Source organism: Rhea americana, unplaced genomic scaffold, assembly GCF_003343005.1.
Source record: "Rhea americana isolate MKP2758 unplaced genomic scaffold, rheAme1 scaffold_11, whole genome shotgun sequence".
NCBI classification, from domain to species: domain Eukaryota; kingdom Metazoa; phylum Chordata; class Aves; order Rheiformes; family Rheidae; genus Rhea; species Rhea americana.
The window spans coordinates 8721765-8737173 of record NW_028185150.1 but is presented as its reverse complement, the minus strand read 5'-3'; the positions used below and the strand labels follow the sequence as shown (position 1 = coordinate 8737173).

Sequence of the window (15409 nt, the reverse complement as noted above, 5' to 3'; positions counted from 1 at the left end):
TCCGGGGCAGGCGGCGGCGGCGGCGGCGGCGGCGGGCGGGGATGAGCTCGCAGCGGGGGAACGTGTCCCGCCGGCGGCCGCAGCGCCACCAGAACGCGCACGGCTTCCGCAACGACAAGTACGACACCAGCGCCCGGCAGAAGGTAGGCCGCGCCCGCCGCCGCGCCGCCCCCCCTGCCCCGGGGCGAGAGCCGTTGGGCGCCCGGCGACTCTGGCCGGCGGGCGGCGGCGGGCAGAAACCGAGGGACGTTTGGCTCGGTTCTGCTTCGAAGAGTCACTGTGCCGTTACAGGAACGGGTCCTGGCGGGTCCCCGACGGTCCGTTTCTGACAGCTGTCACCAGGCCCTAGTCTTACGCTGTCGCATAAGCAAATATCCTGAAACATACCTCCTAAACCGAAAAGCCAAAGCACTAGGACGAGAGATAAAAATAAAACACTTACTGCTGTGCTGTGAATGCAGTAAGTAAACGTTTTCTGCAGTGTTATTAATGTGACTTCTGGGAAGATGTTTAGTATCTTACTTCAAAGCTCATAACTATCTGATGTCACTTCAGACATCTTTGTATTTTGAGAATTTATTTTGCACAATTTACCTATTTTTTCATATAAATAGCAAGTTTGTCTCACATACTTTTGATGTAACTCAAAAGAGACTCATATTTCCTTTAAGGCTGAAAAAATATTCTGGTGTTTTCTGGGTAGAAAAAACATAAGTGTCTTCAGTTGTTTTATTAGTGCTTTTCTACACACATTGCCCTAGTTTGATATTTCACACTATTGTTGTAAAGCACCATTTTTGTCTCTCTCTCTCTCTTTTTTTTTTTTTTTTTAGTGAGGAAAAGGAAATAATTTACGATATATTTTTGGAACAAACTTAATATGCTTATAGTTGTGGTAGCATAATAGTAGTGTGGGAGAGGATGAAGACCAAGAAGTGTGCCTGAGCAGTAACAATAAAGCAGGATGTTTTGTCTTCATAGCTAAACTGAAAGATAGGAATAAAACAGAAGAAAAAACTTTTTTGGAAAGTTCATCTGATGCTATTTATACCGTTGTTACATCAGTAACCCTTTAAGCAAAGCTGACTGATCTGTCAAATAACTGAGGAAGGGGAAGAAAGTAATAAAGCAGTGCCACCAAGGAGGGAAGATTTTTTTATATGGTTGTAGGACTGGTTTCACAGGTGGAGCAGGCTGCTTTTGTAGGGCTCCAAGCAGTGCTGCTTGTGTGTCATTGATTGTGTGTCACTACATGATCTTTGATRGGAACATATTTTCCTGTCTGTCCTGCACACACAAAAATATCCTAGAGAGTCAGTCTGTCAAAAAAGTCTTTTATAACTACAAAGGATGGGTGAAATGGGGCTGCAGCCTTCTCGCTTTGGTTTCAAGCAAATGATTTCTTCCCCTCTGTGGTTGCAGTTTTTCGTGATGGCTGAATGCAGGGTTTTGAAGAAGCTGCTTCCTAATAAAGGGTAAAATAACTGGGGTAAATGGGAAAAGCGGGAAGGATGTATTTTCATTTGGTACATGTTCRTGTACAGAATCAGTTTTTTGGTGTCTAGTGCTAAAGGATATAAAGGGGCCTGACTGTGATGATAACTAGGCCTAATCCTCTTATTTAGAAAGTTTGAAAATAAGTTAGACTAACAAAGATTAGGTGGTGTTAAATGTTATAGTTTAGATACAGAGTTGATTACATTGAGCTTTACACCTCGTTCTTGTCTCTCCTTGACATACACGTAGACCTGAATGATCAGATGTACCATGGACATTCAGGCCATCATGAGTAGAAGGAAGAAATATCAGTTTGATTATGGGAAGTGAGATGAGGGAATGGACGCACTTCTCTCATACTTCTCCATGGTCGAAAGAATGCTTAGAGCTACTGAAAGCGGATTGATCTGCAAATCATTGCTCAAAAAAAAAAATCGTTTAAGGTTTGTGACCTGTCTCTGGCTACTGTTAAACACTGTACCCCTCAAAGCTATCTTGAAAGGCTGCAGAACATGTATTAATTTAAGATTTATGTTATGTTGCATTCAGGCATTCCGTCAGTAGTTGAATAAACTACTCCAGCTTCAGGTTGTTCTGTGGGTGGCATTCAGGTAGTTATTTGCAGTGCTATTGCTGCTTCTTTCAATGGAGGAATATCTGCAGCGGAAATTGATCTAATATTCTTTTGACTTTTCCCTKCTGGCAGTCACTATCCAGCTTTTTATTTGTTTATTTAAGGGTTTTGTGCTCTCTCTGACAGTGACTTTGCCATCCTTTTTCTAATCTTAAAGGGTATAGATGTGATTACTTGCACGACATGCTGACAGATCCATCTATCTTTCCTGTAATGATGCATCTTTACCACAGCATTATTCTGGGTTAGGCAGATTGAGGTGAAACACCCTTGCAGCAAAGTACACTGCTTCTGAACTGTATTTGGGTAACTGCCAACAACTGTGCTGGGAAAGGYTGCGTATTAGGTTGAATTGAAGTGGGAAGAGCCAGACTGGGTAAGATACTCTTGTGTTGTTAATTGTTGAATCTGTGCATTTGTTTATGGATTCTTGCTTGCTTTACGTAGTATACTTTAGAACATCTATTTGTGCCACTGAAATGAGGAATATACACTGTGTTACATAAACATACATTTGTATAAAGTATATTGTGTAAGTCAACATGGAAACTGTAAATGAAGGTGGTTCTGGAGGTGAAACTAAGTAACATTCAACAAGAACTTTCAAAATTCCATTGTAATAAGATGGTAAACCACAAAGTGATTCATATTTACACCCAAATGACTAATCTATTTCTTCATTTCTTTTCTCTCATTAAATACACTCCTGATATACACCCCRGATAATCTACATATCTCTAAATTTCAGATGTTATTAGCTCTGAACTTTAGCTTTACCACARTGTTGGTGTCAGCTATTTCTTCAGCTCACTATGTAGTTGAATAATTTGTTTTAGTGAAGACACTGGTCAACACTGTGGGAAGGCAGTAGAAGTGGAATGGGTGAGTGTTGGACTTAAATGCTGAGTCAGTGAGCATGACTTATAGCTTAGAAGGGAAGACATAGATAAACTCGTATTCAGTTGAAATTGCCAGATAACAGTGTTGGGACTATTGGAGCTTGTATTCTTCCTGCGTAGTAGAGGAGGTCAGCAGGCTAAAGTCTGTTCTCAAACCATCCCTGTTATTCTGAGTTTAAAGTGAACTACAACCTTTCTTTATGGAGAATAGGAGTGAACACAGCATCTATTTTCAATTCTAAGATAACGCTGCSGTGCGTATTTATGGTCAGTTGCTTCAAGAGAAGAGGATAGGAGTCCTTTTTTCAAGTGTGTATTACATCTGCTTGCTGGTTACTTTTGTATGTTTTGAGATTAGTGGTTGCTCTGAGGGAATGTAGCAGTTATGAGGTTCTTGACTGGAATGAATGAAGCTAAATGTCTTAATCTCCAAGGTGAGCATTTGGAATTGAGTTTACAGAAAGATTTTGGTTTCACATGTGTAAAGGTCCATAGCAGTAAAACACAAAAGTGCCTGAAATAGCCTTATAGCTATCAATATTTACCTGTGAGGAAGACTGTTAAATGTATTTTTCTGTAGAAAGAGATCAGGAAATATTTGTGTAAAAAAATGGAATTTAAAGTAATACTGGCACAGCATGTGAGCAAGTGAAGTTCTTTAGAGGACTTTATTTCAGTCTGAAATGTTTATTAGAACCCCCCAAAAGCTGGCATCTCGGCATCTGCTGTTGTGCTACTTTATCTGCTTTGTAGTTGAACTCTGATATTCAGGAGTGGAGTTTTGTTTTTCTGAGAAGCATATTTGTTCAGAAATTCTGCCCTGAGCCATGTTGACTGAAACAGTATCACATGTGCTTCTGCCAAGGAAGTTTATGGATGGTATTGGCATCATATTTTTTTTTGCGGTAGAACAGACCGTTGATGGGTTCTCAGTGCTAGTTTTGCAGTGAATTAAAATGCATATATGTGCAGAAAAAATTAGGAACTTCCAAACAGACTTGAAGTTTCTTTGAAACCTCATCATTACATCTTGCTTTTGATTGCTTTAATGCTAGCTCAAAGTAGGGATTATTTTGTGTGCCAAGTCAGTAGGTGTAGGTGTGTATTTATTTTAACACATTCTGAACTACTTTTGGCAGGTTATTAAATAATTTAATATTGGGTTACTTGGGCATAGAGAGGATGCTGTTTTGTTAGTGCAGTTGACCTGGCAGTGTATATATAATATGGATATAGAATATTTTGTGACTGTGTACTTAAAAACTATGTATGTATATCTGTATTTTATACTTTCATTTCTGTGGAGAATATATAAGAATAATGTAAGCATTGGATGAGTTGTCCTTGCCTTTGGAGGAAGTATAGTAATGGAGGGAGGAAAGAAGTACTATTGAGTACAATAGGAAAACGAGTAAAAACCATAAAGAAACTACTGTGGTAAACAGATATTCTAATCTATTAAAGTAATTCTTATGCAAAGAAATCCATTTCAGACCATGAGTCTTATCACATCTTCATGTATGAAAGCTAATTACCTGTGTAAAAAAGTTTTAATTGAAAAACAAAGTTGACAACCTTTGTTCGGGTCTGTGTTTAACTTTCTTGTTTTTAACCGTTAAAAGGAAAGCAACCTCTTGAGTGAGTGAAAGAAAAAAAAAGAAATATATGAAAGGTAACAAAATGTAAAATAAATAGTGTATATTAGCAGGAAAAGTGAGAGCAGAAGGATTTCTTCGCTTTAACAAATAACTTCATCATTCTGAGTGGGAACTGAGAGAGGAGGAAAGTTCCTTTTCCTGCTTGTYATGAGAGCTTTTAATTCTGAGAAGTCAGTTGATTCAAATCTTTAATTATGGATGACTCTGCTTTTTCAAGCGTGTTTTAGTTTTGAAAATGATTTAATACTTTTTAGGAAAATGTTGAATTTAGTGTAAAAATTGCAGGAAATTACAAGTCAACTTGCTTCAGTAATAGTAACATTTAATAATCTTGGGTTTTTCTGAGTGAAATAATCTTAGAAGACATGCAAATTAAGGTTAAACTTGACAAATGCTTCCTACTTGCTCACTTTACATCAGTCATCTTTCTCTGTTGACTTTCTAAATCAACAACCAACTAAAAATGGTAAGAATCGTAGTCTCTCTCATATTCTCTTTTGCTGAGCCAATAATTAACTACACCACTCCATACTTAAAGTGGCAATGTCATGCAAAAATAAAGGAAATTGCTGAAGGGGACGAAGAGACTGTGCTGTACATATGCCTGTTAGAAAATCAGAACTTAAAGCTGTAGTACTTCTTTCAATTGTTATCTTCTGAGCARATATCATATGTGATTTCTTCATGTCTCTAAGTAGGACTTGTTCTACAGTTGATCATATTGAGATAAGTGCATGAATCTATGTGCCTGGCTGAGGATCTTAGTCACACATAAATGTGATTTTTATAATAGATACAGTTTAATTTAGTGTCCTATTCTTTTATTAGTAGTACCATAACATTTACAGCATCCTTTAAGAATGATGAGCTTCCTTTACAAATGTATGTTTATGATTTAACAAAACAGTTTATTAACTCTGTTTGAGACTGCCTTCTAACAGAACATTTTCTTCCTGAAGAATAACTTAACTGTAATTACTAATGTAGTATACTCAATCKTTGTATTTAATGCTTAGAAGAGTTTAAAGAGTGGTGAAACGATGTGCTAAAGAATATAGAGGGAGCACTGATCTCTGAGATGAGGACATCAGATAAGAACTTGGGGCTTTGCTGTTCAACACACTGTATAGTGTTATATACACAGTATAAAATCAAAGGTGGAGAAATCCCAGTGACACAAGCTGTGCCATATAGTACCCTCCAGGCCTCMCACTAAAGTGAGTGTTGCTATAGCCGTGCGAAGAGAAGACCTATATTATGAGTAATATGCAAAAGCCTCTTAGGAATTTGGGATGGCCTGCATTTTAACTGTCTGTGATGAAAATATTTATCACTATTTGTGTTCAGCAGCCATATGATAAGCATTGAGGAAAAACGCGTTATAAAGGTCAACTGATAAGGGTTACTCTTATTTCCTTGTTTCATAGCTAATGTTTAGTACTTTTTTTTAAAGAAGAGTTTTTAATCAACTACCTGTTTCAAACTTTAAAATAAGAATTGTAGCACTGTAACCCCCCCCCCTCCATCTGAAGGAAGTTCATTCTTCTGTATTGCTTGTGCCATATGCAGCTTTTCTGAGCGTAGCCTCTTGCATTTCAAGTATGTGGCATACTGAGCCTATGTGTAACAGGGCTTCCTTCTTCAGTTGTGATGCCACCAGGTATTATTGGAAACTGGTTAGTTGTAAGCCAGCAGGCTAACTCCCCTTTTACAGATATTGCTTTGCAGCAGCTAGCTATGTTCAGCTCAAACTGTTGCAGTCTTTTGAAGTTTATTGTACTTCTTAACAATGCTAAAAATAACTAATTACTGTAAAGTGCTTCTGGGAATACAAATTACAGCATTTGTGTTTTGCTCCCCTTCTGCATTACTAATTAATGTAAATCAGCAGAGCAAGAGGGAGGACTGGGTAATTTGCAGGTTATTAGATGTTGATTCAGGCTATACTACTTGGAGTCTTACTGTGTGCTATTTAAGTGCTGAAAAGAAGGCTTATCTTCAAATTGTGTAAATTTTGAAAGAATGAAGTACAGTCAGTGCTGACAGAAGTTTGAACTGCCAGCCTTTTAGCAAATACATGTGAGATCATTACTAATGATTTTGTTCCCTCAGAGTTWCTAGATTAGCTACATATTTGCGTTTTCTGAAAAAAAATCATTCATAATACATTCCCATCATCAGAACCGTGGCTAACCTCCCTCTTTAAGCATTTTGCAAAACCTGTGGTTTATTGGGGGTTTTTTGTTTAACATATTAACTCTGTTAGTCACTTGAAAGAAAGATAACACTCTCTTAACTGAAACAGTCAAAAAGCAGCACAGTTTTGGGAAGTTCTACCAGAACGTGAAGGGGAATTTCTTCCCTGTGAGAGTGACAGAGCACTGGCACAGGTTGCCCAGGGAGGTGGTGGAGTCTCCTTCTCTGGAGATATTCGAGGCCCACCTGGATGCAACCCTGTCTGACATGCTCTAGGTGACCCTGCTGAGCGGGGAGGTTGGACTAGATGATCTCCAGAGGTCCCTTCCAACCTTACTGATTCTATGATTCTAAATGAAGCATGGGAAAATTYGTACTGCATGGCTGAAATTTAGTAAAGATAGAAAGAATGAAACCAAGTCCTATAGWATAGTCTCATTCCTAAGCACCATTTTCTCTGCCTCATACTATTTTGGGAATAAAATAAAGACTACACTTTTAAAGACARGCTTGTTATTTTCTTTATTATCTTGAAGTAGTATTTTGTGGAGTAGTAGGAAGTAGGGGGATCATAAAAGTAGGCAATAACTTCAGAAGTTACTGTATGAATTTATAAACTTTTTGATGTATCTGTMAGAGAATAATCTTCCTTAAGCTCAATGCAGAATCTGTCCCAAAGAACTCCTAGGTGTTCTAAGCATTAGATGTTCTTTTAGACTATGACATTCATGTAATTTTGGTACAATAGTACAATAGGTACTGTTAAAAGTAACTGTTGTTATTATTGGTGTTGGCACTTTTGGAGAAAGAAGAAAAAGAAGGTAGATTGACTCAGTATATGTTGCATGTTCTTTAAGGCAATAGTATGGTTTCCTGTATTCTGAATAACTGTTCTTGTGCAAATAGTGGTGGCCAGTTGAGCTTTTGTATTCTCAAAGAGAAAGAAATATAAAATGTTGCAGAAGATCCTACGGTAAAYACTGCCTTGTCCTGAAGATACACAGTGGTTTAAATGACTGTTTCATGGATTTTGTCTTAGAGGCTTGAGGGCAAAAATTTATTACTTGGTAGTAAAGAAAGGTTATAATGAAAAAGATATTGAATGGTTTGACAGCAAATGATGTGTCCATTCTATTTTATTGTGCTCTGAGGAAAAAATCATGAGAAAACCCACTTTATGTACTGTAACAATAGCTTGAACAATAATAAGCTAAATGTTAAGTCTTGTAAGCCATCTTCTCTGAATAAAAACGGTGTACTTCAGAATGTATTTCTACTTAAAGGTACCTTTTTATAAAATCTCTAGAGATGGAAGTAATGTCATAATTATAATTAAAAATACTCACCTTTTGTTGTCAGTTTTTGATAATTTAAGAAGACTACGTGGCTGCTCTTCCTGCTGCATACATTTACTACTAGCAAATGTATATGGAATACTTACTTTAATATCAGTTAACATCTTTCTAAATATTGTATGAATTGCAAAAACATTTTTCTTCACTTTTTTTCTTTTCAGAAAATAAATGCCAAGCTTCATGATGGAGTTTGTCAGCATTGTAAAGGTATCTTGGAGTGGCGGGTAAAATTCAACAAGTATAAACTACTATCAAAACCCAAAAAATGGTGAGTTAAGATACTTTGGGTTAATCACTGAGAATATAATTTCTGAGTTTTTGGGAAAATACTCTGTTTTGGGAAACTCCAAAGTAGTAGTTGCTATTATATGACATTCTTCAAATTTGTATTCTGAAATGATAATATAAATGCAATGTTAATTATATACTTCATTAATCTTTCCATCTTAAAGATTTGAAAAGAAAACACAGTAGAAAAGCAATTGATTCTCTCTGCTTTTTGTTAAAATGTTTGAACATTCTTAATGCTCACTGTAGACCTATAAGTGTGTCAGTGCATCTTCCTTAACAAAAAGAGAAACCTGAACCAGATATACCCTAATTTTCTAAGATTTTATGGCGAGTCGATATTAGAGAAAACCACACATCAGATTTTTACAGTTGACAAAGACTGTTTGGCATAGAAATGAGGCGAGGAAAGACTTAATTGTGCACCCTGTCAAAATCATCAATAACACTGTTCTCAGCATTACAAGAACCTCTATTCCTGCCAAATATTTGCAATAGCTGTGTTTTAGTATCTCCTAGCATGTTCTTTCTTTTCTTACATGAAACTATAATTTTAAATATAAAATATTTAGCRTTGTTTGTATGCAGAGCTGTATTTTTTTTGGGGCAAGTACATAACAATAAATCCCTTGAAATACTTCATAGGCATGTGATATATTAATTTTCTTAGGTGGATAGTGTTCCTTTCATGACATGCTCAGCTGTATAGGTCCTTACCTCTGTGGCTGCAGGCACAGGCCTAACAGTGAAGCAAAACTTAAAGAGCTGGACTGTGGGGTATGATATAGTCAGCTTTATCRCTCTGATTTTCTTTGTGTATATAAGTTGTTCTCAGTTATGTACTTCTGAAATACAAAATCACAGAAGAGTTATGAAGAGGTTCTAAATGCAACATGTGCAGCTCCCTCAATGACTGTGCATTTTATTTTGCTTTTGGTAGGTTAAAAGGGAAGAAATGTTGATTCAYACCATCTCCCATGTTTGTGAGAAGTTTTACTCTTTTTGATATGAAACAACATCTGATAAATATTTATTTTTAAAATAAATTATTTCATTCTTTTGTGTAAAAAATATTTTACACCTGATTAAGCAGGAGTCTCACTAGTTTCTAGAGTTAATATTTTTGGTTATGCACACGATTGGTAAAGCTGGGGTGTATCTTTTTTTTTTTTTTTTTTAAGTCTTTCTCAAATGGTTATGTATCCTGTACAGAAATAATGAACTGTAATAAATAGTTTTGTGGTGGATTTGATTCTTTTGCCGTGTCTGCACTCACATCAAAAAAAAAGGTGGGCAAAAAAGAAATAAATCTTAGAAGCATAAGAAATAAAAAGTGACATTATGGGAAGACAACTGGCTATGACAAAATATATAATATTTTTTTCCTCATATTTGTGAGCAGGTGAATTAGACTGCATGCCATTCTAGATCTCCAGGCAGTGGTTTCTAGCCCTATCTATAGCAGTATATTGACTGAAGGGAAGAACAAGATTGTAAAGAATTTCAAGGGGTGAAGCTTCTAAATTATGGCTCTGTTGTATATAAGAATGTAACTGCCGTGTGATGAGAGACTGAATTTTTCAAATCGAAGTGAGAATGAACTTCTGTGCACTTTCTTTTTTCTTAACATTGACAAAATCATGATTTTTAGTACAGCAACTGTGAATTTTCCTAAGATCTAGTTCACTTTTATTTCACAAATTTGAACATTATAAATTAAACTGTTGAAAAAAGAAATATATATTTTTTTTACTTTGCGTTGATAATGCCACTGTTCGGTAAGACACTCATGGGTCTTTGCAACTGATTGGGAGGGAAAAATACTAAACAAATATTTTCAGTGAGCTCTCAGTATATCTTTTTTGTTACGGGGAAAGGAAAGACTAGAAACATCAGGTAAATCAGAGTTTGCTTTTGTCAAATGTATTCTACAGCAATCACAGAATCACAGAACCGTTGAGGTTGGAAGGGACCTCTGGAAATTGTCTAGTCCAACTCCACTGCTCAAGCAGGGTCACCTAGACTACATTGTGCAAGACCCTATCTAGACAGTTTTGGAATATCTCCAGGAAGGAGACTCCACAACCTTTCCAGGCAGTTTGAGTGCTCTGTTACACTCATAGTAAAGAAGTTTTTCCGTATGTTCAAGTGTACTTTCTTGCATTTCAGTGTGTTCTCATTGCCTCTCATCCTATTGCTGGGCACCACAGAAAAGAGTCTGCCTCATTCTCTGTACGTCCTCATGTCAGATACTTGAACACATTGATAATATCCCCCACAGTCTTCTCTTCTCCAAGCTGAACTTGCAGCCTCTCCTCATACAAGAGGTGCTTCAGTCCCTTCCTCACCTTAGTAGCCCTTGGCAGGACTTGCTCCAGGAGCTCCATGTCTCTCCTGTACCGGGGAGCCCAGAACTGGATACACTACTTCAGATGTGATTTCACCAGGGCTAAGCAGAGGGGCAGGATCATCTCCTTTGACCTGCTAGCAGTGCTTTTCCTAATGCACCCTGGGATACCATTGGTCTTCTTGCTGGCTCACTGTGGTTGTTATTGTCCACYTGGACTCCCAGAGCCTGGCATTTTTTGCACAGCTGCTCTCCAGCAGGTCAGCCCCCCAGTTCTTGTGAATTCACACTTTGTTAAGGAGTTGGATATGTGCATCTCAATATAAAAACTTTACAGAGTCTAGTTGAAGATAGTGGGGAGAAGATAGTGCTCAGGAATGGAACTTCAGAAAGCAAGTCAAATTCTGTTTCAGAAAATGCTGGATCTTGTGTTTCTACTTACAAGGCATACAAAAACACTTGGCATTTTTCTTCAGTCTGTTTTAGCCAAATCTGCTTTTGAGAGTTATATGCGCAATCCTTTCTGTTGGACCTGGTGGCCTGAAGAACCAAGGAAGGGTGTCTTTAACGCCAGCGACATATCATGGGATATGTTGTTTTGGGCTCTACTCTCCAAAAATACAAAGCTTTAAAGTTATCAGGTGAATATTAAGCCATAACAGTTTAGAAATTATTTAATATGCAAGGTTTTATCATTTCTCGAAAGTACAGCCAAAACTCTCCGATTAATTAAGTTTGGGTTTTTTTTCCAGAACAGAACACTGTTCCATGCAGACATATATTCCTAGAAAGCAAACTCCAGCACTAGCTTTGTTTATATTCTGAGAAGTTCAAGAGGAAGACATTGTACTGTTTGGATTGAAAGCTTTTGTTTGTAAAGTGCATGTGCCTTTTTGTACTTTATTCTGATTTTCCTTTTTCGTTAAACCAGAGGAAAAAGTTATGCAGCTTCTAAAGCAAAGCAGCCCATTGAAATGAATGGAAAGATTAGTGTTTTTCTTCAAATATAAAAATTCTTACCTTTTATGTTTCTCTTTAGGTTCTAATTTTAAAAATTATTTCTGAAAAAGTTGAAAAAGAAAACAGGCAATGTTCTTCATGTTTTAGCAGGCATCAAAATCAATTGTTTCCTATGAAACTGGCTGTAACAGTGCCTCTTCAGAACAACACAGTAGTTTGTTTATGTTGTCTTTGAACATAGAATGTTTAATAAGTGCCTACAAATAATGTTTTAATGCTGTGTTCTTCTCTTCACAGTGTCAAATGCCTCCAGAAAGCTATAAAAGATCCTTACCATATTATTTGCCGGCCTTGTGCTGTTAAACTAGGAATCTGTGCTAAATGTGGAAAGGAAGAAGAAATTGTAATTCCGTAAGTAGCTGTTAGATTACACACCTTCAGAACTGCTGTCTTCCTCTTTTAATAAAGCATGTTTGGAAACTGCCTAGGAGCTGTTGTACTTCATGCCTATATTCTGAATAATCGTGACAGGAATTATTAAGAGTCATTAGCTTCAGTTTCCTCTGTTGAAGCCAGGGTGAAATGCCTACTGATGTTAGTGTGGCTAGACCAAATAATTCTTACTTGGATAAGACACTTTATTGTAATATGAAAGGGTAAATTRCATCTCCTCCTCAGGAGCAAACGTTTTAAAATGGATAGAGCACCATAAAATATGTGTAAGCCAATTTACTGTTTGCATTTAGTCTGTCATTTTATGATTCAGTTACTGATGAACAGAAGTAAACTAAACAAGGGCTGATGTTGAGCACAGTAGCTACAATGTATTTAGTGGGATTTTGTTTTTATAACTGTTGTACTAGAGTTCTATCTTTATTGAGCATCCTGAATTCATTTACTAGTACCTGTCAGCTGGCTAGCAGTTGTTTAGTTAGTCAGCGTATTCGCAGAATTGTCTTAGATCTTCAGAGACTTCTTTCTTTACTGTCTTTTCTATTTAAAATAAAAGTAACTTGAAGTTGTCACTCTGTCTCAAATAAAATAACCTACTTTTCATTGTTTTCTTGTACTTCCAAAAGTAGTCTGGTGATACCTTCATTTTGCTTTCTGTAGGATTAATAAAGGGCAAGACAGAACTGAGAGTACAGCTACTGAAAATGGCCAAGAGAGAAGTGGGTTGGAGGATGAACTGGATTTTGAAGCAAACTTCAGTAGTACAGACAATGATGAAGATTCTGATGTGCTTGAAGAAAGATTTAAAAGCATGAATTTTGAAAGGACAGAAGTCTAAAATTTGAGTTTCTACTCAAGAGACTGAATAAAATAAAATGTAATAAACTGTTTGCCTTGAATTTCTGTTCAGAAAGCCTGGTTTGTCATCTATAATGCTTGCATATAAAAGTTGGCACTTTGTCTATTAATACTTGTTAGGTTTTTTAGGGGGAGGGGGAGAAGGGGCATTGATATGTATTCCTGTATTAAAGCAGGAGTTCTTGTGGAAGGATTCAGAACCTGAATCTTTAAGCACAAGTATGTTTTGCATATATGTGACAACTTCCTGTTTCTGAGGAATAAAGCCTCTTTGTGGAATTGTTCTAAATTCAGTGTTATATGACTGTTTTATAGACACTTGGAAAGCTATGTGGAAAATATGAAGTATGTATAAAAGGCCCTGTCATAAAAAAGGAAAAGTTAAATCAAATATGGCAGTTTTCTGAAGGAAAAGCTTCAGACTTTTACTCTTGTCAGTGAGCTTCCAAAGAGCATTGAGAAGTCAAGTGCCCATTACCCTTATGCTTGCTGTTTCTTTTGTGTGCAGAGAGGGCCTGAATGCCATCATCAGGACAGTTCAATTAATGCTTATTTACCATATATAAATACAGATTTTAAATTTGTGATTATTATTACTAGCAATGTCTTGAAAATGAAGGAAAATAAAAGACTTTTTAAAAAATCTCATAATTGTTTTCACATGTTCTTTTCCTTTGAATGCAGATCTAATTTAGTTTTTCCTGATGTGAAAACACTTGTGTATTATGTAGAGATGCTCCTACAGAACAGCATTTATTTTTGTTGCTTTTTTAGATACAGATAGATGCATTATAGTGCAGAATGTGTAGTCCCTGATTTTCAAATCTTCCCAGAGGTTATTTCAGTGTAGATTAAGATCTAGAAAGAGCTCAACCAAATTTGCAGTAACTATCTGTTGACGTAACTGAAATGCTTTGATTTCTTTATATAATTTACTACTTCAATAAATAAAACTGAAGAAGTACTTCCTAGTAATTAAATGATGTAAAATATTTTATCTGGATTTAGCCTGTGAACTGGTGACAACAGCCACATATCCTTACTGGTGGAGTGCCTGGTTCACAGTAGAAGAGTCAGCTAAGATTTGATTCCCAAACTGGCTTCTTCAGATGAATTGTAAGAAATGTGGGTTGTTGGATTTTTGTATCTCTTTAAAAGAAGGGAAATACTGAAATGAGATAGAACTTCTGCCACCCCATGGCTGTTGTAGTTGACCTTAGCTGTAAGCTATATATAAAAAAAAATCCCTCAGTTATCAAGCTAAGGAGCTTTAAAACATTTGGCTGTCAGTAGGACAGAAACTACTCTAATTTAAAGGACAAACTGCCTATCTATTTAGCATTTAATGAGACTAATGTTATAGAATCATAGAATCAGTAAGGTTGGAAGGGACCTCTGGAGATCATCTAGTCCAACCTCCCCGCKCAGCAGGGTCACCTAGACCATGTTAGACAGGGTTGCGTCCAGGTGGGCCTGGAAGATCTCCAGAGAAGGAGACTCCACAACCTCCCYGGGCAACCTGTGCCAGTGCTCTGTCACTCTCCCAGGGAAGAAATTCCCCCTCACGGTCAGGCGGAACTGCCTGTGGTTCAGTTTTTGCCCRTTGACTCTTGTCCTGTCACACGGGACAACGGAAAAGRGTTTGTCCTCGTCCYTTTGACACCCTCCYTTCAGGTACTTGTACACATTGATAAGATCCCCCCTCAGTCCCTGTAGAATTCTTACATTGTTCTAATGGAATAATAGCTCATATAGGTTTTTCTTAACTGCCCAGCTGATTGTCATTATATTTCAGGCCTTAAAAATAGGCTGCTTCTTTTATTTATTCAAGTTCATCTTTCATTTTTATATAATTTAGTGCTACAATAAAGCACCTTATTTGCCTTTTCTAAATCATTTGTAAAATAGTAGCTTAACAGCTAAAACCTACCTTTGTAATGATCTCTAAGAACTAATAATTGCTTTTTTTCTCTGTTGTTGTTCCTTTTCCCTGCTACCCTTCAACAAATTTTATTGAGCATCATTACCTAAGAGATTATTTTAATTTTTCTGTCACAGGTAGATCTTTCAAGCAGGTGGAAGTTGGTCTTGGCAAAATATTTTGCCAAGTATTTTGTGGTAACCTTTAGCAGCAAACTTGATGAGTTTGCTCATCAAGTTCTGCTCCTTGTTTCTGTCATGCATCATGATCTTTGTGGCTCTTCTCTGAGAAAAATCTAAAGTTTATCAAGTTTTCTCTATTCGTCCTTCTGGAGTTGCTTATT

General features: G+C 36.9%; 1 protein-coding gene across 1 annotated transcript; it reads left to right on the top strand.

Annotated features, from left to right (window-relative positions):
• Window positions 1-6: 6 nt before the first annotated feature.
• Window positions 7-13789, top strand: CUNH9orf85 (chromosome unknown C9orf85 homolog). The gene is made up of 4 exons (XM_085313698.1): window positions 7-143; window positions 8401-8507; window positions 12132-12245; window positions 12948-13789. The coding sequence occupies exons 1-4, from the start codon at window positions 42-44 to the stop codon at window positions 13123-13125; spliced, it is 501 nt and encodes a 166-aa protein (XP_085169824.1). The 5' UTR covers window positions 7-41; the 3' UTR covers window positions 13126-13789.
• The last annotated feature ends 1620 nt before the right edge of the window (window positions 13790-15409 follow it).